The 27,956-nt window shown below is 37.1% G+C and overlaps 2 protein-coding genes across 2 annotated transcripts; both read left to right on the forward strand.

The window, feature by feature from the left end:
- Window positions 1-6,191: 6,191 nt before the first annotated feature.
- LOC145090006 (uncharacterized) lies at window positions 6,192-6,641 on the forward strand. The gene has a single exon (XM_079028366.1). It carries the CDS (start codon window positions 6,192-6,194, stop codon window positions 6,639-6,641), a length of 450 nt encoding a protein of 149 aa, XP_078884492.1.
- Window positions 6,642-10,859: 4,218 nt separating this feature from the next.
- On the forward strand, window positions 10,860-13,078 carry LOC145088292 (putative ADP-ribosylation factor GTPase-activating protein AGD6). The gene is made up of 3 exons (XM_079026552.1): window positions 10,860-11,815; window positions 12,108-12,197; window positions 12,311-13,078. The coding sequence occupies exons 1-3, from the start codon at window positions 11,006-11,008 to the stop codon at window positions 12,845-12,847; spliced, it is 1,437 nt and encodes a 478-aa protein (XP_078882678.1). The 5' UTR covers window positions 10,860-11,005; the 3' UTR covers window positions 12,848-13,078.
- The last annotated feature ends 14,878 nt before the right edge of the window (window positions 13,079-27,956 follow it).

Consider the following 27,956-nt stretch of genomic DNA (forward strand, 5'->3'; position numbering starts at 1 on the left):
AGCTAGGTGCCCGGTGTGGCACTGGCAACACCTACTTTCCGCGCACGAAGTAGAATTTTTTTTTTTATAAATTTTTACCTATTGTGCCACTATGTAAAAAAAATCGTGCAACTACTAAAAAAATTATGCAACTACATAAAAAAATATTGTCACTCTTTCGGGAATTACCGAACGAAAAAAATAGTAACGAGCCAAATGTTTTATTCAATTATAGTCTAATAGTCGAATTGTCTAAAGCCCTAAAGCCCAAATTAAACTTAATTGGATAAATTAGCAATTGGGCTAATTGCTTGTAAAAAAGATAGCCCAATAATCTTAATTGTGATTGTTGTCTTGTTAATCGGTACAAAGAAAAAAAACACGATTACACACTAGACGACTCACGGTCTCACGCACGACTACTCGACTTCCTGTCTTCTACCTCCAAAATTCAATCGATCATCGATAGGCGATGATGCGATGGCTACTGTCGACATTCACATTCATTGAGTTGACAACCTCACAATCCTTGGACCTTGATCGATTTCATAAAAAGATTGATCACAATCCTTGATCGATTTCAACAACAGTCAATCACTCAATCTCTTGAAGCAAGTATCAATCAAGTTCCCTCTTCTTTCCATTTCTACTGTTTTGGTTAATAAAAAACACTTCAAAGCCCTACACTACAATGAAGCAAGTAAGTTTTACCAATTCATTAAGATATTTGAAATTGATATGTTTTTTTGAAGTTAGTGATTGACTTGGGTGAAACTGATTTGTTTTGTTGAAGTTATATAGTTTGCTTATGTTATATTGCTATGTTTTTTATTAAACTGATTGTTTGATTAGGTGAAATTGATATGTTTTATTGAATTTATTGTTTGATTAGGTGAAAGCAACTTGTTTTATTGAATTGATTGTTTGATTAGGTGAAATTGATATGTTTTATTGAATTTATTGTTTGATTAGGTGAAAGCAACTTGTTTTATTGAAGTTATGTTTTATTGAATTTATTTTTTGATTAGGTGAAAGCAACTTGTTTTATTGAAGTCGTTGTTTGATTAGGTGTAATTGTTATATTTTTATTGAATTTATTGTTTGATTAGGTGAAACCAACTTGTTTTATTGAAGTCATTGTTATGTTTTTATAGGTTAAACTAAGTGGTTTTTTTACCAAAACACAAAGACTTAATCCTAATGAAAGTGGTGAAGAATGTTCCCAAATACCAATCGCCAATCAATTAATCCCTTCCGTTTCTAATCCTAATGCAACTCCACAAACACCAATCACCAATCAATCAACCCCTTCGGTTTCTAATGCAACTCCACAAACACAATGCTCTAACCAACCTAATGATAATGTTGACTTGAAAGATCTTCCAAAGGACCCGGCGGATAGGCCATTTATTACAAGTTACAAACCAAATATAAGAGATGATGTAAGAAGAGCATATTTGCTTCAAGGACCGTGTCAAGTAGGGGCACATAAGTTTCCTTCCTTCATGGTTTGATGACTTTGATTGGTTGGAATATAGTGTGAAAAAGAATAGTGCATATTGTTTATATTTTTATTTGTGTGGGGACCTCATGGGACAAAAAGAAGGGAGAGATGCATGTTTTCCCAAGGTTTTGATACTTGGAATAAAAAAGATGCATTTCGGACTCATGTGGGTGGTGTTGATAGTTTTCACAACAAAGAAAAAGAAAAGTGTGAGTTTTTAATGAGGGAAAAACAAGATATCAATGTAGTCTTGAGGAGGCAAACCGAAGTAGAGGATCATAAATTTAAAGCTCGATTACGTGTTTCTATTATTGTTGTTAGACTTTTATTGAAAACCGGTTTATCGTTTCGTGGTCATGACGAGTCGGTTAACTCGGAAAATAGAAGGCTATACATTGAAGTGTTAAAAGCCATTCGAGAGACTAGTGAATATATTTTCAACAATACTTTAGAAAATGCTCCTAAAAACAATCAACTAATTTCCCCTAAAATTTAAAAAGAACTTGTACAATGTTTTGCACAAGAAATACTTTTGAGTATTCGTGAAGAGATTGATCAAGATGTTTTTGCTTTACTAGTTGATGAATCTAGTGATGTTTCAAAAAAGGAACAAATGGCTATTGTTTTGCGTTATGTCGATAGTCTTGGCTTTGTGAAAGAAAGATTCATAGGTCTAGTGCATGTGAAGGATACATCTTCTTTGACACTTAAAAACGCCATAAATGAAATACTTACAAGTAATAAGCTGAGTTTCAGTCAGGTAAATTATTCTTTACTTTTTTGTTATTTCAATTTAATATATATATATATATATATATATATATATATATATATATATATATATATATATATATATATGAAGTGTTTTAAATTTTAATAGATAAGAGGACAAGGTTATGATGGGGCTAGCAATATGTGAATGGAATTCAATGGTTTGAAAGTTTTGATATTACAAGAGAATGACATGGCTTTTTATGTACATTGCTTTGCACACCAACTTCAATTAGTAGTTGTGGCTGTAGCAAAGAAGCATGATGGTGTTAGTGACTTTTTTGAGTAAATTTCGTTGGTGGTTAATGTAGTTTGTGCATCGTGTAAAAGAAAAGACTTACTACGAGAGCAAGCAAGAGAAAGGGTGCAAAAAGGCTTGTGTGGTGGTGAACTTGAAACCGGAAGAGGGTTAAATCAAGAGACTACACTTGTTCGAGCGGGAGAAACAAGATGGGGTTCACATTTCAACACACTCACATGTTTAATGAAGTTGTTTGCGGATGTTCTTGTAGTTTTAGATTTTGTGAAAGAGGAGGGAGGGTCATTGGCAAACCGTCAACAAGCATCTGGAATCTTAGCATATTTTAAATCATACGTGTCACACCCCCGAACCAGACGGCGGAAACGTCCGGGGGCCGTCGTGACTCAATTGAATACCATAACATTGAATATATATGAAACATAACAACATTCGTCACCATTCATCAACATAGTACAACCAGTAGTGTTTACATATCATACATTGTTTAAACATTACATTCCCCCAAAAATTAATTTGTTCAGTTCATAAAAAAATAAACTGCAACCGTCACTGGATATGATTTCTCTTGATTCACTGGTTCCCTGAGAATACAAGTATTTTGAAAAACGTCAACATATGAAATGTTGGTGAGTTCATAAGTTGTATTTGAAAACAATGCTTTGTATCGTTTGAAAACCACCAGAAAATCCGATATTTTCTGAAAATAGTATAGTCAAAAAGGTGTGAAGATCCATAAGTATGCCTGTTTGTTTTCTATACTTGAGAAATATTGTTTATTGAAATCGTATGTACTCTGAATTTGTATGTATTGAAAACCCTAGGAAAACCCGATGTCTTCCTAGTTCCTTGAATTCCATGAAATTACTTGAAACCATTGCAACGCATGAAGTTGTTATTCCAGACGACATTGGATCATTGATGAGCATGACTATCCGCCACAGACACGCGTTACACAAACGACTAGTCTATAGCAATACCAACGATCCCGAAGGCGTCGTCCGTACTAGTCACGCTATCCAACCGTCCTGTTGTCCCACATCCGAAGAGAAGGAGGACACGAAGGCCTCAACGACTCCATTAGTCGGTTGGGGATAAAAGGTACGAGGGGTCCCAGACCCGCCTCGCAAAAAGGGCAGACTTTACTAGCGACACTAAAGGACCCTTGGGGACCAGTAGTCTACAGCCATTGAAAGTCCGGTTACGTTGTGTCGGGATGGTAAAACCCAACACTTCGTAAGATGAAGTCTTTGGGCCTTAAGATCAGGTCGTCGGGCTAGCTAGGCTCAACGAACAAGATTTTACACTTGTGGGGTCCAAAGATAGTGCGTAGACGTCTGTGCACATGTATAATGTATTCCGAATCGTTATTTGTATGAATCATAGTATTGTAGTATCATAGTATCGTTGTATTTGTGGTTTCGGATTTTTATTGGTTCGAGACCGAACCAATTCGTTTGACAACGACTTTTGGTATTGTAGTGTATTGTATTTTGTCGATAGTAGTAGTACCATTATTTGATCATATTGCATGTATAGGATTAGTCTTGGAAATTTTCTGTTTTCAGCCCCTCCTCTTTTGTAACATTTACCTTTTTAACCCTTTATTTAAAATATTTTCCGGTTTGGTATTTAAATCAATTTTCTTGACATTTTAACACCAAAAATTATTGAAATAATCATTTTCCAGCATATTTTCCATAGAAAACAGCTTAAGACCCTGAAAATGCAGTTTTCTTGGTTTTAATCCCTTCTTTTCGCAAATTTGACAATTTTGGCCCAAATGGAAATTTTTTTGCAACTTTGGTCCTTTTTAAATTTAAAAAGCATTTTAAACCTTTGAAAAGGAATTGGAACACTTATAGTCCTCTGTTTTACAGAAAGTTACAGTTTTGGCCCTCCAAAACAGAAAAATTCGCATAATGGGCCTTATTGGGCCGAAATTTTTATTTTTAGCCCATTAAGCTTGAAATTCATGTTTTTAGTCCTCTAATTAAGTGTAATTCCAGAAATAGTTTTATGGAAACTGTTTTGGCACACTTCATCCATCAGAATCTGTGAAATGTCAATTTGGGCCCTTATTTTTGTATTTTTCACATTTTAGGCCCAAAATTTGTGTTTTTAACCCAAAGAAAATTATTACTAAACCACTTAGCCATTTTTCTTGAAACACTTTGTGTTTAGAAATATATTTGAAGCTAAAATCATTTAACACAAGATATTTCTCGGTTTTGATGGGTTTTAAGGCTAGATCCAACATTAAAACACATAAAAGCATACATATAAGCATGGAAATCATACAAGGCATACAAACACATATAGATCTACACTTTCACTTGTATTCCCCCCCCCCCACAAAACTCATAAAAACAGAAAATAGGGGGTATGAAGCTCACCTTGGGGTGTTGATTCGGTTTTGCAAGAAAAATGGAAGGAAAAATGAAGTGTTTTTGGCCTTGGCTCCCTTTGATGAAGATCTCGAGTTTTGAGATGGTTCTAAGGTGCAAGATCACGATTTTTGCATAGATTAGGAAAGGATTTTGATAACAAAAGAATTTAAACCATAGATCTATGCATAATCTTACCTTAGATGATGATTTACTTGCAAGATCCTCTTGAAAGTCCCTAATTTTCGAGATTTTTGGAGAGGGGAGGAAGGAGAGTTCTTGAGGGAGTTGAGAGATTTTTTGTGAGTTTGTGTGTGTGAGTATGGCCGAGAGTGAGAGAGGAGAGAAGAAGAGATGTGATCTTGAAGTGATATGCATGGAAGAATGGGAAATAATGCATGGAAGTCCTATGGGTAATAGTGAGGTGGCACACTTAAGTCAACTATCTTCAAATCCTCTTGGGCTTGGGTATTGGGCCGAAACATGGAGGAAAAAAAAAGAAATTTGGGCCTTTTGCTCCTAAGCCCAATATTTGAGTTAGCCTTGGGTATGTTTTTAGTCTAAAAGAATGTAGTAGGATTTTTATATTTTTATTGGACTAGTTTAGGTTATTCATGTATCAAAGCTTTTAATTCATTTAATTCTAGGCCCAATATGGCCCAAAATGTTAAAATAAATAAGTGTGGGTCCAATTAGAGCCCAATTAGGGTTCTAAGCCCATGTTAGTCTAATTGGAAGCTTATTGGTCCCTTTGGATCCAATAAGGGAGTCCTAGCCCAAAATGGACTTAAACAAGGACTTCTAGGGTCTCCAATTGTTTGATGACTATTTGAGGTACTAGCATGTTGTGTTTGATTGAAGTTTTTGATTCATATTAACTTGAATGTATAGATTACATAGCTCAAAATTTTCAGTTGTGACAATACGAGTTCGTGTTTTACTTACATATGATGTATGACATTTTACACGTCACGGGCACATTGTCAAAGCAACTTCAAAGAAAAGATCTAGACATTTTAGAAGGGGCTTCGATGGTTAGATGGACAATGGAGGCATTGCAATATTTTAGAAACATAGGGTTTGCTAGCATTTTGCTAAAAGTATCATCTTTTTGTCAAACACACAAAATTGATACTTTGGATATGGAAGAGTTGTATATTGGTGCGAGAAACCGTAGGACTACAAAGACTAATAGGTTTCATTTTGAGGTTGAAATCTTCAACACGGTGGTAGATATGCAACTTATAGAATATCGGGATCGATTTAGTGAAACAAGCACTTACTAGAATACATGGGTGCTTTGAGCCCTTGTGATTCATTTGCACAATTTTACAAATCAAATATATTGAAGTTGGGTAAGTTATACAAGTATGACTTTGATGATTCAGATATGATAGACCCTGAAGGACAACTTAAGATATTTTATCACTCTTGTATCAAAGATGAACGCTTCACTAGTTTGAAAGGAATTTCCGACCTTTCTCGTTTGATGGTTAGTACGGGGAAGTATCGGTCTTATCCTTTGGTTTATAAGTTATTAAAGTTGGCTTTGATATTACCCGTAGCGACCGCAAGTGTAGAAAGATGTTTTTCAAGGATGATGCTCTTGAAGACCCACTTGCGTAACAAAATTGGTGATGAATTTTTGAACGACGCATTGCTTTGTAATGTCGAGACCGAAGCACTTGCGAAAGTTGAGAATGAAAAAGTGATTGAGCGGTTTCAAAAGATGTTTGCATGAAGAGGACAAATTTAAATTCTAATATATCGTTGTTATACTATGTTTAGCCAACAAAAAAAATTGTATTAAATGTTTTATATTATGTTTGACCGGAATTTTTTTTAATATTTTATATTATGTGTGATGGGGAAAAAAAATTGTGCAACCCCTACTACTAATTCCTGCGTCCGCCCCTGGTGTGTGTGTGTGATATGCCGCTACCACGCCAGCTCCTTCCCCATAGCTAAAGAGGTACCTGAAACCAAAACTGTAAAATGTAAGCACGAAGCTTAGTGAGTTCCCCCATAATACCACATACCATACAATCATATGATGAACAGCTAGGAGATACGGGCCTCGCACACACTCATGGAGATACAGGCCTCGCCCACACTCCGCTATCTGAGAGATACGGGCCTCGCCCACACTCCGCTATCTGAGAGATACGGGCGATCTCGGGCCTCGCCCACACTCCGCTATCTGAGAGATACGGGCCTCGCCCACACTCAACTACTAAACCATAACATACAAGTATCATACAACGAGTATAAACAATTCTACCACACTAGAATATATCATCATCAAACTCAACTATGAGATACAGGCTCTGCCCACACTCCGATACTATCATATCGCCTATACGGGCCGACCTTGGTGCCTTAGACCCGTTCATACTGGAAGGAAACTCACCTCGAAAAGTAGTTGTTGAAAGTCTGCTTGCTAGACGTCTGACTGCTGCACCGGTAATCCTCCGGCTATAAATCCATAAACATAGATTAGTCACTCATAAATACCCTTAGGTCAAATGATTGACCTACCCCTGGTCCAAGGTCAACTCCTTGGTCAAAGTCAACTTCCAGTTGACTGGAATCGCCGAGTCACGGCACACACTCGCCGAGTCTCTCTCCTACTATCCCAATACTAACTCATCAAGTCCCTCTTCCCACTCACTGATTCACCCTTAACTCACTTCTTGGGACAATTAGACTGACTCGAGATCCGATTCGTCGAGTCCGAGAGCAACTAGCCGAGTCCCACGAGCAGATCTCCTACTCGCTTCCAAATCCTCACCAGAGCATCTATCTTAAGGAATTGGTTTCTGGGACTATTGCTACACGTTAAATTGCTAACTCCACGTGCAGCTACGAAGGGTTGGACCTTCTACACTTAAACCCTTCTTAACTCAGTAACAGTTCATATGACTCGCCGAGTTTGAAGAACAACTCGTCGAGTTCCAGGCAATCTTCATAGGACTCGCCGAGTCGTTCATCCAACTCGTCGAGTCTAATACCATCTTCATAGAGCTCGCCGAGTCTCTTCAACTCTCCTCCCATACAGACCAAATCTGAGACATGCAACAGTTCCAAACCATAGATCTAAGCTCCTAGGGCATGCTTATCACGTAAAGTTGCAAACTTTACGTGCATGCATGGCCCTATGAGCTCCAAAAGGCAGTTCCAAGCTCTTTATGAGGTCATACACTCAATAGGGACCTCAATCACTTCAACCACAAAGACTTTACACTTCTAAGATGTCCATAAGGTCCAAATCTGAAGTCCTTTAAGAACATAGAGCATAAACACATGAAGTTTGAGGTTTTAGGGCTTGAAAACCACCAATTAGGGACAAAAAGGGAATCTAATAAACTAGTGATCAAGGTAGGAACTTTTCTACCTGAATGGAAGCTTCTCACAGTGTAGATTTCGGATCTACTTCCCCTCCTTGCACTCTTCAACCTCCTCCTTCTTCTTCTAAGCTCCAAACTTCCTTCACAAAGCCAAAAATCACTCACAAGAACAATATGGGGGCTAGGGTTTCGCTCTACAGCTCTCTGAAAGTGTTAGGGACAAGGGAGGCCGAGTTAGAGTGTTTAAATAGGGTGCAAACCCTCGAATTAGAGTTTTTGCCCAAACAGGGTCTACTCGCCGAGTCCGGGACCCGACTCGCCGAGTTCACCGCTTAAGTCCCGTGTCTCTTCTAGCTTCTACTCGGCGAGTTGGAACTTCAACTCGCCGAGTCCAAGGCCAAAATGCAAGGTGTACAACAAGAGGATACGTACCAAGAACCAGGTGCTACATATGGACTTATTTTGCAAAATAATAATAATAATAATAATAATAATAATAATAATGACTAAATGTGTAAAAAGTGAGAAATATATTACCATATTAAGTCATTTCTCGGCTTACCTGTAATAGCTGATGATAAGGACTGAATGTATACAGTTTAAACAAGTTGAAGAAGATAAATATAAACGAAAAAAAACTTAGTGACCAAATATAATAAATAGGAACTTTTCTACCTGAATGGAAGCTTCTCACAGTGTAGATTTCGGATCTACTTCCCCTCCTTGCACTCTTCAACCTCCTCCTTCTTCTTCTAAGCTCCAAACTTCCTTCACAAAGCCAAAAATCACTCACAAGAACAATATGGGGGCTAGGGTTTCGCTCTACAGCTCTCTGAAAGTGTTAGGGACAAGGGAGGCCGAGTTAGAGTGTTTAAATAGGGTGCAAACCCTCGAATTAGAGTTTTTGCCCAAACAGGGTCTACTCGCCGAGTCCGGGACCCGACTCGCCGAGTTCACCGCTTAAGTCCCGTGTCTCTTCTAGCTTCTACTCGGCGAGTTGGAACTTCAACTCGCCGAGTCCAAGGCCAAAATGCAAGGTGTACAACAAGAGGATACGTACCAAGAACCAGGTGCTACATATGGACTTATTTTGCAAAATAATAATAATAATAATAATAATAATAATAATAATGACTAAATGTGTAAAAAGTGAGAAATATATTACCATATTAAGTCATTTCTCGGCTTACCTGTAATAGCTGATGATAAGGACTGAATGTATACAGTTTAAACAAGTTGAAGAAGATAAATATAAACGAAAAAAAACTTAGTGACCAAATATAATAAATATGTGCATATCAAAAAAGGATAATGACTTAAAAAAGTAATATTCTTTTTGATTTGTACATATTTGGTCACTGAGTTTTCGTCCATATTTGTTGTAACATTTAGATTCGTTGAGGTATTTTATAAATTTCAAGTTATGAGTTTTGAGTTGCCACGACGTGGTGGAGGCACCACCACACCGTGACATGTCTTAAATATGCACCGACCTTAATCTGGTCCCCATGATTAAGGTCTAAATGTGAAAAACCTAAGCAACCAAGCAGCTGAGGTCGCAGTGGCCATAAACATCAACAGTCCTGAACATCTCATTAATAATTGTCTCACATAGGATGTCGTGAGAAAACCTAAAGAAATCGATCATAAGTACTGAATGTGTTCAAAAACAACAAATACTTATTTTAGGAAAAGAAAATATTAAAGACTAAATATGCAAAAAAAATATATATCGAAGAGTATATATATACAAAATCTAACCTAATAAATGAAAATCAATTTTGCCAAATGTCATGTTCTCATTGATTTTGACACATGTTATTTTCTAAGAGTTTTTGAATTATTTTTTTCCACTTGTCATTTTTTTAAAATTTTCAATATTTTAAATTTAAAATCCAAATTTTAATGAGATTTATATATGTTAATTAGGTCATTCTATTAAATTTCATAATAAATGCTCTAAAACCTTTATTACTTACTTTGTTTATTATATTCTTTGTATTTATATAAAATTATTATTTTAAAAACTATGTAATGTTTATAATTAATATATTTATATATATTAAAGAAATGAATCTTAGGAATAGTAAAGTTGCTATTTTTTTTGGCAACTTTACTCCTCATTTTTTGGGCATTTTGACATTTTTTGTCCTTACAATCAATAATTTTACACTTTTTAGGGACTTTTTAATTTTTAAAGTTTGGTCACAAAACTTTAATGATTTGACAACTTTGATCCCTTTTCAAAAATTTGCAAATTCCTATCCCTTTAATTCTTTAGCCATTTTAACACTTCTGGTCCTTGCAGTAAAAACTTTTACATTTAAAAAAAAAAAACAGTCTATGGCAAAGCCCGAGCTTTTCATCCTTGTATTTTCTACGTCTGTTATATTTATTGATTCGGAAAAAACATTCAAAACTTTTGGCCCCCACGTAACAGGGTTAAACTTTCTAGTTTTATATTAAACTTTTTATAAATCCGTATAATACGCCGAGATAGTAATAAATATATTAGCATGTTAAATCTTTTTTTTTTTCAATTTTACTAATACAGGTACACTGACAATTGGCTGCCGCAATCGATCAGCCCAAATATCAATTACGGACGCTGTCGGCAAATCCGCGTAACTCTCTTTCTCTATCTCCGGAAACGTAAACCCTAACAGATCTCCCTAATAAAACTTCAATTCATCAATTCTTTGACGTAGATCCGGGTACATTCGAACGCCGATCGGATCTCACCAGCGTAAAATTGACAATGGCGGCATCACGGCGTCTCCGTGACCTACAATCGCAACCAGGCAACAAGATCTGCGTCGATTGTTCACAAAAGAACCCTCAGTGGGCATCCGTATCCTATGGCATTTTTATGTGCTTGGAGTGCTCCGGCAAGCACCGTGGCCTCGGTGTGCACATCTCTTTTGTCCGATCGGTCACCATGGATTCATGGTCCGAGATCCAGCTCCGTAAAATGGAATCCGGCGGCAACGAGAAGCTTAACAATTTTTTGTCCGAGTATGGTATCCCGAAAGAAACCGACATAATCGCGAAATATAATTCCAACGGGGCATCGGTTTATCGCGACCGAATACAAGCCCTGGCAGAAGGTAAACAATGGCGGGATCCGCCGGTTGTGAAGGAGAGCCCGATCAAAGGTGGAAGTACAAAGAAACCACCGATGCCGGGCGGAGGTGGGGCTAAGGTTGGTAATAATCACGGAGATGGTGGGTGGGATGATCACTGGGGGGATAGCAATTTCGATGATGATAGTGTCAGATCTACGGATAATATGAGGAGGAATCAGACGGTTGGAGATTTCAGGAGCGGTAGTGCTGCTGGTGCCGCGCCAGCTAGGTCAAGATCTACGCAGAGTTTGTATACACAGTCGCAATTAGAGGCGTCTGCTGCCTCAAAGGAGGATTTTTTTGCACGGAGGATGGCGGAGAATGAATCAAGGCCGGAGGGATTGCCGCCCAACAAGGGTGGGAAGTATGTCGGGTTCGGGTCGTCCCCTAATAACATGCCACGAAGTAATTCTCAAGCAGATGTTTTCTCTTCGGTCACTCAGGTACACTGGACTGTATGCAAAGTTCTGAATTTAGATTTTCGAAATCTTGGATTATTTACTATCAGTTTCTGTTTGTTGTGTCTATCCTGATTATCTCTTGTTGAATTTCACATAAAATCCTAATGAGCTTTTCTCTCTTTAATATGATAGATGCATATATGTAGTGTTCGATAATGATTATACATAGTTGAGTGAGTGTGAGGGTTCCATGATACATATCTATATAAATATCTGATATTGGTCAGATAGGTTATTTGATGCTGATTGTATGAAAAATCATATGTTTGTGCAGGGACTTGGTAAGTTATCCGTTGTTGCTGCATCTGCTGCACAGTCAGCTGCCAACGTGGTTCAAGCTGGTACTAAGGAATTCACTACAAAGGTTTATAATTTCACAACGAAGGATTCACACATACACATATGCTCTTTTTTATCTGTGTGATTCATATCCCCAAGGTCCCAACCAATTTGGAATTTTTATTTTTATTTTTTTAGGTGAGAGATGGGGGCTATGATCACAAGGTAAATGAGACCGTGAATGTTGTGACTGCAAAAACAACTGAAATCGGACAGATGACATGGGGCCTCATGAGAGGTGTTGTGGCTTTGGCTACACAGAAGGTAGAAGAGTTTACCAAAGAAGGTCAAGGTCAAGGTCCCGGTCCCTCTTGGAATGATACACAATCAAGAGATGGGTTTTATCAGGAGTCAAAAGGCTGGAATCCCAATTCCAACTCCAACTCCAACGGAACCTCAAATGGCAGGAATGGAGTCTCCAAGAGCTCCTCGGGCAGAAATGTGAATTCGGTTGGTGGTGGTGCTTGGGATGATTGGGATAATGATGGTTATAGAAAGCCAGCATCTGAAACTACTAGTGTATCATCTCATAAAGGGGGTGACAGCTGGGCAGGGTGGGATGATGATAAAGATGATGATGATGGTTTCTACCAGAAACCATCCAATGGTAAAACCCCTGTCCGTAATGGGGGAAAATCAACGGATTCAGATTGGTCGGGGGCAGGTTTTCACTGAGGTTAGTGGTTTGTACTTTATACTTTATATATATGTACAATTAATTGGTCAACATGTGTTGGGGAGCTATCAACTAATTGCCCAACTAAAACAGAAATTGTATACGATGAAGAGTTGGAGTTCTTTTGGCTTTCCGTTTTTATGATTCTAGTCATGTAATTTGGTATAAAAAACATAAACCATTTGTTAATTGTTGGTAAGAATTTCAATTGGAAGTCTTTAGTTCTTTCCCTTGGGGATAGTTAGTCCGATTTGTTTTCTGATGGACTTACAAGTGGATGAACATGTTAATTGGGCTGAATAACTTTAACCAATGATGAACCAGTTTAAGATCCTCCAAGTATAGCATTCTCAATATCTTCTCCGCTTAATGCATAACTAAATCTTATCTCCACATTTTTATCTTGATTTCCAAGCCCACTCTTTAAGATACCTGCACTCAAATAAGGTTTTGATCATACGAACACCAAGAACCTCAAATGATGATGTGAATATTCAAATGAAAGCAATAGAAATCGATGGCCAATACCCAAGATTGGATTTGAACTTGTCTGGATTATAAAAAGCTCCATTAGGCAGAGAAGATATTGAGAATGCTATACTTGGAGGACCTTGAGCTAGTTCATCATTGGTAAAACTTGATTCCGCAATTTTTAAGATCATTGGTTAAATTTGAAAATTTGATTCCATAATTTATGAGTTGGATACACACAACAGATAATGAATTGAAAGAAAATGTTAACATGGGTTGATTCAGAAGGCTTTGATAAAAAAATTGAAAGAAATCGATTCATAAAAGACGACGACAGCAAAGGAAGGAGGAAGAAACTGTGAAGGTGGAGGCTATGTGTGCGTCTGCGTCGTCCCTTCTTCATTTCCGTGCCTTTGTTCTTGCGATTAGTTGGAGCGAATTTGTTCTCAATCCTTCACATTTTGCTATTGGACCGATTGGAATGAGGTGATAATAGCTGACCGATTAGAAAGCAAATCAAACACACCTTAAATATGAACAAAAGCAAAGATTAGTTGCCCCATTACCCTTATAAAATAATTATTTGCATTCTCTTTTAACAACACTACTTAAGAAGGTTATAGAGCGTCTCCAATGGTTACTCATAAAGAATTATTAGTCTATTTATTTATTTATTTTTTTTATTTTATAAAATACTATTTTTAATGGTTAACCATTTCAACTTTTTTTTTTTCTTTTCTATAATTTATTAGTTTATCTTTATCTATCTTAAATGTTTTATTAAGTCCTTATATAATTTATTAGTTTTTAACATGTCATATTTCGGGTGTTTTTTAACATGTCATATTTCGGGTGTTTATTGGTAACTTTTTGAAAAACATATCAGGTATTTGTTGGATGATTATATTTTACTAACATATGTTATATTTATCTTTTTATAGTCACTTAACGCCAAAAAATAAACTGAAGAAAATAAATTTAATGGATATTTTTTTGCGAAGCTATAAAAGTTAATAAATTCTCACACATATAGTTATAGAAGTATAAAAAAGATAAAATATTATGTAACCGTAATATTTTATAATATTTGATATTTTTAATTCTGAAAGTTTTGATAATTTCTTGTCAATTATATAACCTTTATAAATTATATTCATTTTTATTTTGTTTATTAAATCAATTGATTAACTAATAAAAAAAATCTTATATTTAAATATAATTAAGGTATAAAATAAAGTATTATTAAATATAGTGATTGAATGTGATAAAACCTAAAATAAAATTTAAAGGTTAGAGAAAAATAATTATTTGGAGTGACATATGAATAAGTTCTTTTGTCTACTACCAATGAATGAACTTTAAGTGTGTGAAAACCAGAAAGAGGGAACATATGTCGGTTCTACAAGGCAAGAAAACAAGATAAGAAGAAAGAGCAATGCATGATAACTAAACATGACAAGGAGAGGTTAACTAGATTTTCATAGACAATAGCAATGGCAAGGAGACTAATCCCGATATTCTTCCCTAAAGGATTCTATTGATCCAAGACCTGTATGTAGACGTGTGTCTCCCCCGCTTTCGGTTAAGGCCATAAAGAATTATCTTACATTTATCTTCTGTGAAGTTTGATTTCTTTGAAAACCAAGGATGAAGCTAGAATGTCGAGTACGGACTTCCAATGCTTCCCAATTCCACTAGTATAAAAGAGTTTATTCAACTCTTGAGAGATTCTAGAGTTCCTCAGCTACCCCAATTTGATGAAAATGAGGTAACTTAGCTATTCCTTTCGCCATAATAAGAAAGGTCCATCAAGACTCATAAATTACCCTAGATATTTTCAATCCCTCTAGTCGAGAGTTCTTAGCCTTTGTCTTAGAAATTGAGCTCTCACAAAGCAAGTCATTACTTATTCTTTACACACACTTTCTATTTGACTTGGCCTATTTCTTTCTCATTAGATCATTTAAGCAAGGAAAGAATGTTTGCACTAACTTTCTCTTCTTTAACAGTAAAAACCTTCCAAAAGATTTTTTTGTAAAATCTTTAGGAAAAAACTGCAATATTTATTAGAGATGTTTTAAAGAATTTATTATTGTTTTTTGAATTTGGTAGGTTGTGAAGCCACCAAACAAATTACACCATTTTACTTGCAAATAAAATAAAATATAATGGTAAAAAGGGGAATCAAATCCACAGAGAAATGGTTGTATTCAATTACCAATGCAATCCAAATGAACATGTGAAATAAAACTAAACAACTAAAACTAAACTAAGGGGGGGGGGGGGGTTGTGATTTGTTTGAAAACTAAAAGACTTGAAAACACTAAACTCTTGCAATTAAGCAACATGGTGATATGCTCAAATATGGGAAAGAATTGGTCAACACTCCTTAATCAAAGTTAAGGATGTGATTGAAGCAATTAAACCCAAAAAATAAGCAGCCTTAAGAATGAAGGAAAACCTCAATCCTGGAGGATGTCAATTCTTACACAACCATACAGGAGTCATGATCCATAAGCTAGAGATGATTTCTACCATCATAAAGCTCTTGTTCTATATCAATTTAATGATCTATTACTTAATAAAAGAAGAAGGCTAACAATTGCTCATCAAATACCAAGCTCAAGAACAGAAGTATCAAACAATCATATGAATGAAGAACTAGAAATCATTAACATAAACTAAATTATAAACAAACCTTCAAAACTCATAAATATTAAGGGGTTTTGGCCGAAGTAAAACAAAATAGAGTACCTAGCCACTCAAAATCACAAATGTGTTTAAACATCAAAGATTAAGAGAATAGTAGCAAAATGAGATGATGAATACTTATTGCTCTCCAAAATCACCCAAAACTGCTCCGATGGTGTCAAAACTCGATCTGGTGGCTGCAAGACTTAACCCCCAAGGTAAATGATAAGCCAAATGACCAAAATGCCCCTGGTAAGGCAGTTGTGCGGGTACCCACGTAGGTCTGTGCGGGTGAAATGTCATTGGTTGATTCCTCCACTACTCCATTCCATTACATAAGATTCCTTTGGTCCCCTTCACACCCATTATAATTAGAATTTGATCCAATTATCTTCTAGCACTTGAAGGGATAGTCCAAAACCATCTCGAATTGTAACATCCCAAAAATCATTATAAAATTTTTGATTTTTCAAAAACCATTTTAACAAACCATAAGTCATACAAAACATTGTTTCCAAAACGTAGTCATAAAATCGGAGTATCCAATAACATATCTCAACATAAATCCAAAGGATAATGTGTACGATCATACCTTCGCATTGCTCTGATCATTTGAAATACCTGAAACCATGAAACCAAACTGTAAGCCAAAACTTAGTGATTTCCCCCAAAATACTCCACACACCAAAACATATACAAGCATGCTCCTTGGGGTCTACAGTCGTCAGACTGGATTACCCCCATCCTACCATCATCAGGATGGATTGCCCCCGACCCACACTCACCAGATTGGATTGCCCTAGGTTTGTTGGCTTACAGAATAAAGCAGTACAACCTCAACTCAACCACACTATGTCGACATATCCAACAAATAAACAATAACTAACAAGTACCGGTAATCATACAGATCTACCAATATAATAGATCACTACAACATAACATCTTATATACTAGGACACGTAACACAACCTAGTGGGCCGGCATTGGTGCATTCGACCCATGAGTATAATGAGGAAAACTCACCACGAAGTCTAGAAGATAGTGTTGGAATAGTGTCTAAGCCCGTAACTATATTTGGTATGTGCTTGACCCGGTTGTGCATGGTCCTTTTGGGTTGCCTTCTCCATAGCAACTTGACAAGGTAATTTAAGGAGAAAGAGAGAGTATTATGATTTATTAATATATTATAAGAATAATATATTAAAGGAGAAATCATATTTATTTAATTAGTATTGGTCATAAATTAATTAAGAATTAATTTAGTGGTCAAAAGAGATTAATTGAATAAAGGGGTATAAACTGTCAAATGTGTGATAGTTGAGTTTTAGGTTAAGGAAACCTAATGGGCTTAGGGGGGAACGAAATTATGATGGGTAACCATCATATTTTCGTCCAAGGGCCTTATTCCAGAAGGTTCCATGGGCTGCTTGGTGCTTAAGCTGTCCATTAGGGTTTAGAGTGAAACCCTAGTAACCTGTAACTATAAATATGACCCCTAGGGCATGAATTTGGCTACCACTTGATTCCAAGAGTTCCCTAGGCCGAATTCTAGCCTCCATCTCCCTCTCTCATATTGCCTTCTTGCTTGTGGGGTTTGTGAACCATTAGAGGAGTTGCATTTGTGACTCTAGGCTCAAAAGAAGAAGATATACAAGATCTAAGCCAACAATTGAAGAGGTAAACATCTAGATCTGATTCTATATGTTGGTTATGTTGTTTATATGCTAGATTAGGGTTTGTAAGTCTTGGAATCAAAGCATGTTCAATAGTGAAACCTAGATCCAAGCATTAGGGTTTGTATGAGCACATAGGAATGTTTCTTATGCATAAAACTCATCAGTGGTATCAGAGCTTTGATTGGTTTCAGTTGTATGTGATGCTTAACTGCTTTATTTGCTGAGAAAACGATTTTTTTGGTCCCTGCCCGACTCAACTCGGCGAGTCACTACCTGGACTCGGCGAGTTGGCCCCTACTCGGCGAGTCCAGGCCTAACTCGGCGAGTCAGTTCGTAAGAATTAGGGTTTTTCGGGTTTTTGGCTGCTGTTTTGACTTGGACTTGATGCTTAATTGTTTTATGAAGTTAAAATCCGAATTTTATCTATATTAAGTGTTTATCCTTGCCAAAAGAATAGATAATTTCAAATCCTTTTAAATATTAGTTATTTATGTGATAAATATGGATTATTTAAAAAAAAATTATTTGGTAATTATCTAATGACTGAAATTAAGATTAGGTCAAATATATATAATTATGAGATTAATTGGTTAATTTGAATTATTTGTTATTTGATCCCTTATGTTTTGAAAAGTTCAAAAACTTGCCCTCAAGTTTTGAAATTTGAATTTTGTAATTAAAAATTTAATTTTGAATAATTTAAATTTCAAACCCTTAGAATTTTACAAGTTTAAAATTCAACCCTATACTATTATATATTACAAGCTTAATTAATATATATATATATGTATAACTTAAATGCTAGTCTTACCGTTAGTAGGCCTCATTCACGAAGCCGGTCTATAAGGTGGGTATAAGGTTGCTGCCTATAAAATGGCGCTTAATGGGTGTACACTCACACCTACCGCTTGCTTGACTGGTGGAGGGTCGTTAGCTGAATGGGTACGATAGGGCAACCCTCTCCTCATTAAAAGTATAATGTTGAATATAAAGTAACTACATGCTTTTTACAAATTCCCATTCCTAGTTACTTTAGGGTAAAATGTGAAAATGATGCTAATCCATGGAATTACACTTCGTACCTTTGTCAAACGTTGATGGAGCGCGTGTGGTTAACCGGCACATCAATTTGGGGATGACATAGGTAGCGAAGGGTGACTCGATGTTTGTCATAGATCAATGGAGCGTGTGTGGTTTACCGACACATTGATTAGGTGATAGTGACATTGAGTGCACCACGTTAATTTGCATGGTTATTCACAAATTTGTTTGCGATCCTCGGCATCCCAGTCGCAAATTTGAAATGCATATCGAGATTTAAACATGCCATTGAAAAGTTCAATGAATCTCAAAGATCTAGGAGTTTTCAATACATTTAAAACCTAAATTGCTTTTTCGTTTTTCATGGTGAGAATTAGTGAATCGTCATTCACTTACCTTCAAATTATTTACTTTTAGAGTACGACATCCCTTTCTAAGTTGTAAATAATGTTGTTGGATCCTAGCCCTAATTTCTCATTTGGGTGTTTAATTAGGGATTCATTTCTAATCAAACTTTGTTCCTTTCTTTTTCAGATGTCTGCTAACAACAACAACAACAACAATGCTTCTGGGTCATTCTCGTTGATGAACTTGTGTCAGAAAGTGACATTTGATGGTTCAAACTTCAACGAGTGGATGAGGTACATTCGCATGATCACACGCTATGAGGACAAAGAATATGTCCTCGATGAAAAGCTTGAGAAGATCATCCCAGATGTTGCTACTCCTGAGGAATAGGCCGCCTTTGAGGCCCACGAGCGTGATGCCACGAAAGTTCACTGCATCATGTTGGCCACCATGAACCTTGAACTCCAAAAGTCCTATGAGGACATGTATCCATATGAAATGCATCAGGATTTGCTGGACAGGTATCACCAGAGCGCGAGGCAAGAGCGCTATGAGATCATTACCAACATGAGCACCGCTAAGATGGGGAGTGGAGAATCCCTAACCTCTCATTTGCAGAAAATGCAGAGGTATGTTGATCGTCTTCTCAAACTTAATGTTAAGTTTGATGAGGATTTGGCTATCGACATAATCCTCCACTCCTTGCCCTCCTGCTACAATGAGTTTAGGATGACCTACCATATGAACAAAGTGGAGGTCTCCTTGAGCAAGCTCCAAGGACTTTTGAGGACTGCTGAGAGCAACCTCAAAGACAAATCCGTTGCACCGTCCCCTGCCGTGGCCGCTCCTGTGATGGCAATAGGTCAAGGAAAGGGCAAAAAGAGGAAGGCTCCATGTAAGAGCCACCATAAGGGGAAACCCCGTGATGGTTCGTCCTCAAGTGGGACCAAAGCTGGCTCCGTTAAACCCTCTTCCGATCCTAAAGAAGCAGAGTGCTTCTATTGCCACCAAAAGGGTCACTGGAAGCGAAGCTGCCCTCAATATCTGCAGGACATAAGAGATGGGAAGATCAAGCCCACATTTGCAGGTATGTATTCTATTAAATCTAATAATTCATCATTTGCTACTTCATGGGTTCTTGATACAGGATGTGGTTACCACATTTGTTCTGATTTGCAGGGCCTAAAAAGAAGTAGGGAGATGGAGCATGGGAAGATGAACCTGATTATGGGAAATAGAAGATCGTCGCCTGTGACCAAAGTCGGTGTTTATTCTTTAGTGTTGAGTAATGGGTTAGGAATAGATTTAGAGAATTGCTGTTATTCGCCAGATATGGCAAGAAACATTATTTCTTTTCACGGGTTGTTTAGACAAGGTTTCAGATATTCTTTTGATAATAATAATGGTTCTATTAATGTTTATTTGAATGGTATCTTTTATTTCAATGCATTACCTTGTAATGGGATTTATGAATCTGTGATGATTGTTGATAATTTTGGAAATAATGTTTTGAATATTGATTCGTCTACTAGTCTAGACAAAGCATGCTTGTGGCATTGTCGCCTTGGCCATGTCAACAAGAAACGCATAGCCCAACTCCAAAAGGATGGAGTGTTGGAGTCATTCGACCTTAGGGACGATGACACGTGTGAGTCTTGTTTACTTGGGAAGATGACCAAGTCACCCTTTACTGGCACGTGTGAAAGGGGTGAGGGTTTATTGGATCTCATACACACCGATGTATGTGGGCCCTTTAGATCCACCACAAGGGATGCTTGTCGCTTCTACGTGACTTTTACAGATGATTATAGCAGATATGGATATATCTACTTGATCAAGCAAAAGTCGGAAACCTTTGAAAAGTTCAAAGAGTTTAAGAATGAAGTGGAGAATCATCTGGGCAGGAAAATCAAGATGCTTCGGTCAGACCGAGGAGGAGAGTACCTAAGTCTTGAGTTTCACGACTATCTAAAAGAATGCGGAATCGTTTCGCAATTGACGCCCCCGAGAACGCCACAGTTGAATGGTGTGGCTGAGAGACGTAATCGGACCTTGTTGGACATGGTTCGTTCTATGATGAGTCGGACTTCGTTACCAATAGCTTTCTGGGGGTATGCCTTAGAGACTGCCGCCCACATACTTAACTTAGTTCCCACCAAGAGGTTTCCAAGACTCCTCACGAGATGTGGACAGGGAAGGCTCCCTCGTTGGTACATATCAAGGTTTGGGGTTGTGAGGCTTTCATAAGACGAGAGACTCATGACAAACTAGAACCTCGTAGTGAGAAGTGTTATTTCATTGGCTATCCGCAGAAGTCTTTTGGCTACCTTTTCTATAGACCGAGTGACAATGTTGTTTTCGTTGCTAGAAGAGGGGTTTTTCGAGAAAGGGAATTAATAAGCCAAGAAGACAGTGGGAGGCAAATTGAACTTGAAGAGATTCAAGATCAAAGCGATGAAGGAACCTCGGACACTGGCACTCAACTTGAGGAGGAAACTCCTGTTGAACCTATTGACGAGTCCCTACCTCTTCGGCGTTCCACTAGGGCTAGTGTTCCACCCCAGTTTTATGGTTTTCATATTACTACTGAAGGGGATACATTTATTAGTGATAGTACACTAGTAAATTTGGATGAACCTAGCAGCTATAAGGAAGCCATGGCAGGCCCAGAGTCTGCAAAATGGAAAGAGGCTATGGACAGCGAGATTCAGTCCATGTACGACAACCAAGTTTGGAATTTGGTTGATAATGTACCGGGTCGTAAGACAGTCGGGTGCAAGTGGATCTTCAAGAAGAAGACGGACATGGATGGGAAACTGCATACTTATAAAGCGCGATTGGTTGCGAAGGGCTTTACTCAAACTCCCGGAGTTGACTATGATGAGACCTTCTCGCCAGTTGCAAAGATAAAGTCTATTAGGGTGATGCTTGCCATAGCTGCGTTTCATGATTATGAAATATGGCAGATGGACGTGAAAACCGCTTTCCTTAATGGAAAGTTGGCTGAGGATGTCTACATGAATCAGCCAGAGGGTTTTGTTGATGCGAAGCATCCAAATAGAGTATGCAAGCTTGAGAAATCCATTTATGGATTGAAACAAGCATCTCGCAGGTGGAATCTTTGTTTTGACGAGAAGGTTAAAGAGTTTGGCTTTCTGCGAAGCGAAGATGAATCTTGTGTCTATGTCAAAGCTAGTGGGAGTATAGTAAGCTTCCTCGTATTGTATGTCGACGACATACTACTCATAGGAAACGATATCCCAACCTTGCAGGAGGTCAAGTCCTGGCTTGGGAAATGTTTCGCTATGAAGGACCTCGGAGAGGCTGCTTATATTCTGGGAATAAGAATAGTTAGAAACAGGGAAAAGAGACTGATAGGACTCAATCAGGATACATACTTGGAAAAGTTACTAAAGCGTTTTAGTATGGAAAATTCCAAGAAAGGGGAGTTGCCAATCCAAAGCAATACCAAGCTGAGTAAGACTCAGAGCCCGAGTACAGAGACAGAGATAGCTGATATGAGTCGAGTACCTTACGCTTCCACAGTAGGCTCTATCATATACGCTATGACTTGTACTCGCCCTGATGTGGCCTTCGCCTTGAGCATGGTCAACAGATATCAAGGGAACCCTGGTAGAGCACGTTGGATTGCAATTAAGAATATTCTTAAGTACCTTCGGAGGACCAAGGAATGGTTTCTAGTCCTCGGTGGGAGTGATGACTTAAGGGTACGAGGGTATAGTGACGCTAGTTTTCAGACGGATCGGGATAACTTCCGATCGCAGTCAGGCTGGGTCTTTACCCTAAATGGAGGAGCAGTGACTTGGAAAAGTTCCAAGCAAGAGACCGTAGCTGATTCAACGTGCGAATCAGAGTATATTGCGGCGAGCGAAGCGTCAAAGGAGGCTATATGGTTGAAGAACTTCACTGGAGACCTTGGAGTTGTGCCATCCATAAAAGAGCCGATGGAAATTTTCTGTGATAATGAAGGTGCGGTTGCCTTGACCAAGGAACCGAGAGATCATGGCAGATCTCGACATATTGACAGAAAATACCATTTTATCAGACATCGGGTAGAAGAGGGACTCCTCGTTGTGAAGAGGGTATCATCAGAAGAGAACCCAGCAGATCCCCTTACGAAGGGACTGAGTAGGGTCAAACACTTGCAGCACGCTAGGAGCATTGGGCTGAAGGATGATATAAGTTTGGATTAGATATGAAATGTGTAATAGATAGTTTGTACTTGACATTTGATGAATAAATGAAATTGTATTATTTATGAGTAAAGTTACTATCTTATGTTGGTTATTTATCTATTGTTTCCATTTTGCATGTTTTGACTTCCTGAATGATATGATTATTCAAAAGGTCCACAGTCGGTCATATTTTGGAAGTAGATATGAATTAAGACTGTCATGAATTGTTTGTAGATTGTCTGAAAGGTTTTGGACATAGCAAAGGTTTGCTGCAAAGTTCATGAGTGCTTGTGAATATAAGTTGAGCATTGGATTAAACCCGAGTTTGCTGTATCACTTAGTGGTGTTTTATCTTAAGTGATTGCAAAATGATAACATCATATAGTCTTAAAACTTAGAGATATGGTTGTTGTTTGCTGGTTGGTTATACATTGATAATGTGTAAACGCATCAGTAACTTGATGTTATAAAACACATTATTGTGTGTGATCCATTAGCAAATGATAGATGCATATGAGTCGAAGTTGATCTGTTCCTTTTATTCTATGAGGATAAAAGTGATATATTGGCCACTTGATGATTTGGTTTGACTTATGTGCCGGGCCCGGTCAGAATGAAGTTGATGTGTTCAACTAAATTCTATGTCAAACAAATCGGAAATCAAGGAACTACTGCTGGATAATAAGCATTGTCAGCATAATATCCAGAACAGAGGATTATACAATCCCTTATCTAAAGGACAAGTTGATCAGAGTTGACAGCGAAGTATAAGAGCTACGATTGCTAATCGGATTCTGAAGTCATATGTGAGATATAGTTACTAGACTTATCCAAGTGGGAGACTGTTGGAATAGTGTCTAAGCCCGTAACTATATTTGGTATGTGCTTGACCCGGTTGTGCATGGTCCTTTTGGGTTGCCTTCTCCATAGCAACTTGACAAGGTAATTTAAGGAGAAAGAGAGAGTATTATGATTTATTAATATATTATAAGAATAATATATTAAAGGAGAAATCATATTTATTTAATTAGTATTGGTCATAAATTAATTAAGAATTAATTTAGTGGTCAAAAAAGATTAATTGAATAAAGGGGTATAAACTGTCAAATGTGTGATAGTTGAGTTTTAGGTTAAGGAAACCTAATGGGCTTAAGGGGGAACGAAATTATGATGGGTAACCATCATATTTTCGTCCAAGGGCCTTATTCCAGAAGGTTCCATGGGCTGCTTGGTGGTTAAGCTGTCCATTAGGGTTTAGAGTGAAACCCTAGTAACCTGTAACTATAAATATGACCCCTAGGGCATGAATTCGGCTACCACTTGATTCCAAGAGTTCCCTAGGCCGAATTCTAGCCTCCATCTCCCTCTCTCATATTGCCTTCTTGCTTGTGGGGTTTGTGAACCATTAGAGGAGTTGCATTTGTGACTTTAGGCTCAAAAGAAGAAGATATACAAGATCTAAGCCAACAATTGAAGAGGTAAACATCTAGATCTGATTCTATATGTTGGTTATGTTGTTTATATGCTAGATTAGGGTTTGTAAGTCTTGGAATCAAAGCATGTTCAATAGTGAAACCTAGATCTAAGCATTAGGGTTTGTATGAGCACATAGGAATGTTTCTTATGCATAAAACCCATCAGATAGCTGGATTAATCACTAATCCAAATATCGGCTCTACAGGTCACCAATACAACAAATAGGGACCAAGTCTCAAACTACAGCTCAAAATACCTCAACTGACCTAAAGTCAAACTTGTTCAAAGTCAATGGTCAACTTCAGCTAGATTACGACATGCGTACATGATGCTTTACGCACTGCATAGAGCACAAGGCGGCTTTTATAGAGCCGAACAAGGCTACGCGTTGTGTAGCCAAAACTATGCCATGCGTAGCACGCTGTTATTCACCTTTCTCATTAAGTGCTTAATACAAAAAGTTAAACCACCAAACTTCCATATCTAAACTAGATGGACGTCTTAATGGATAAAGTCTTTGAATTTATCCATTTGCATGCATACAAAGAGCATTGGTCCAAACCCTAGTCCCAAGAAGCCTTCAATTGCTTAAAAGCTCATGGATGGATGGATGAGAGTGACCAGCTCATGCATGGATGGATGAGAGTGACCAAGCTCTCATTTTTATGAATTAACAACCCTAAAGACGTTTGGAATGACACTCTAATGGTATGGAGTAGCTCTTACTCATATACACCATGGTTATGGAGACAAAAAGCATGAAATCCTAAATGTAACTAAATCTATCATAAGAACACATTAATGTGGAAACTTTATACCTTATGTAGATGGTTGAGTAGATGAAACTTCTAGATATATGTTGGTTTGAGCTCCTAAGTGATTCTACAACCTTCTTCTTCCTTCAAAAGTGAACATAAAACACTCTCATGGCTCAAAAACACACCAATGGGGATTAGGGTTTCAAAGGGGTCGTTTGGGAGGATGGAGGTTGAGGATGGAAGGGCCTAAATGGAGTTAGAGCCTTTAAATAGGGCTCAAAACCCCAATATCAGGGTTTTGGTTTTGGGCAGCTACACGTTACGTATCATCAACTACGCCTCGTATAGATCGCTAAAGTCCCATGCCTAAGATTCCTTTCTATGCATTGCGTCCCCGCATAGGACCAACCCCAACATTTGAACTTTAAATAAAGGAAAGAGATTTACCTACAAAGTTCAGATTACACGAAGAATCCATGACCCATCCAAGTCTTTAACACATCAACCCTAAAAACTCCCATATGGATCCAACAAAGCCCAATAGCTCCTTGAAGGTCCATAAAGCCCAACAACTCAGCAACAAGATAATCCGCGATCATAATGAGGCTCCAAAAACTTGCAAAATACCTTATGCAAAAGAAAAAAAAATACCCACTACGATCCAAGATAAAGAAGGGATAAAATATGCAATGCAAAAATAACAAAAAGTAATAAAAATTCTAAAATAAACTAAATAAAAGAAGTAAATAAAACAAACTATCATCTTTTAAGCAAGTTATTTTTGTTTTTCTTGTTTCAATACAATTATTTTGAAATACATGGATATTTAATATAAGTATAAGATAATTATTAATATATATATATATATATATATATATATATATATATATATATATATATATATAAACATTAACAAGATTATAAACATTTTAATGATTTTTCAAACCTTTCTAAGTAGTTTGTTTCGTTTTCTTTTGGGCTACTTTTTTTGTTTTCTGAAACCCTCATTGGTAGTCTGGAACCCTCGACATCGTACACCCACTGAAATCGACAGTCTGGAACCCTCATCGTTGCCATATTCTCATCAAACTTATGACCTAAGTCCTAAATCACTGAAACGACGACAATCACTCATTATAAATGGACCGACGCTGTTGCGTCCACACCCTAAAATAACACATACATAAAATGCCTTGGTATCTTGTTTTGCGGTTTGAATTCAATGACACATATATAACATATTTCCGGTTTGAATTTAATGATTATGGTTTGGTTTGAGGTTTGAAGTTTTGTTTTTGCGGTTTGAAATTATGGTTTTAATTTGTGGTCTGAAATTTTGAATTCCACGTTTGATTTCAGGTTTGGATTTCTTGTTTAAATGTATTTGATTTAAGGTTTAGATTTTTTGTTTGATTTTCAGTGGTAGAGATGGTGATAATTTTTTGTTTGATTTCTTGTTTATATCTAGGTGGTTCGAGAGATCGACATTTACATTGATTTGCATGGTGTTTTACAAAGGTCTTGTGTGATGTGAGTTTTCTCATCGTATTACTTATGACATAATTTCTATGATATGATTATATGCTTAGCTAGATTAGTAGGGACTTGCTTGCTGCTTGTATGTTTACATGTTTCGTTCAATTGGGTTGAAACAAATCCGTCCAGTTGAAACATACTTGTTGGGTAGAAACAGACCCGTTCAGTTGAAATAGACCTATTCGGTTGAAACATACTCGTTACTGTTGTGAATAGTTATCTGTATTGTATGCGGTATTTTGGGGGACTCACTAATCTTTATACACAGAGTTGTGGAGTACATGTTTTCAGGTGCTTCTTCGGATCATGGAAAGGCAAAGACACGACTGTATACATATGCCAAAGTTTTTGTTTTGAGATTTCATGATGTTATCCTTTGTTACTCTAATTTTGGATTTCAGTTTACAAACAAATGGTTTTATTTTGATTATCACTTTATGAAAATGAGTATTTACTCTGATTTTGACAATATTGTTTCACTCCTTTATACATAATATCATTGTATTTTCTTTTCCTTAGAAGTAATAACAACATACTTGGTTGCTTACTTATAATAACAACATACTTAAAATTTATTACTCATAACAACAATGTACAATACATTTGTTTAAATATTTGGACAATGGTGAAAGAAATACCCAAATTACATTTTTGGGTCGTGCTTATCACGGTCTTAAACATACCTAGTATATCTATACACACATAACCTCATGGTTATCACTTATCAACATACCTTCATTTATAAAAAGTATTTCCAAACTTGGTCCATGTTTTACTTAAAATTGCAATTATGGTCCGGTTTTTAAATTTTATCGACATTATCCTTAAATTTGCATTTACTGAATTTTTATTCAAAATTTTATTTAATTGAAAGTTTGGTACACTACTATTTCTTTTGAGAGTTGCACTTGATTA

The sequence above is a fragment of the Lactuca serriola genome, chromosome 2 (assembly GCF_051521515.1).
Source record: "Lactuca serriola cultivar US96UC23 chromosome 2, Lser_US96UC23_V15, whole genome shotgun sequence".
In the NCBI taxonomy this organism is placed as follows: domain Eukaryota; kingdom Viridiplantae; phylum Streptophyta; class Magnoliopsida; order Asterales; family Asteraceae; genus Lactuca; species Lactuca serriola.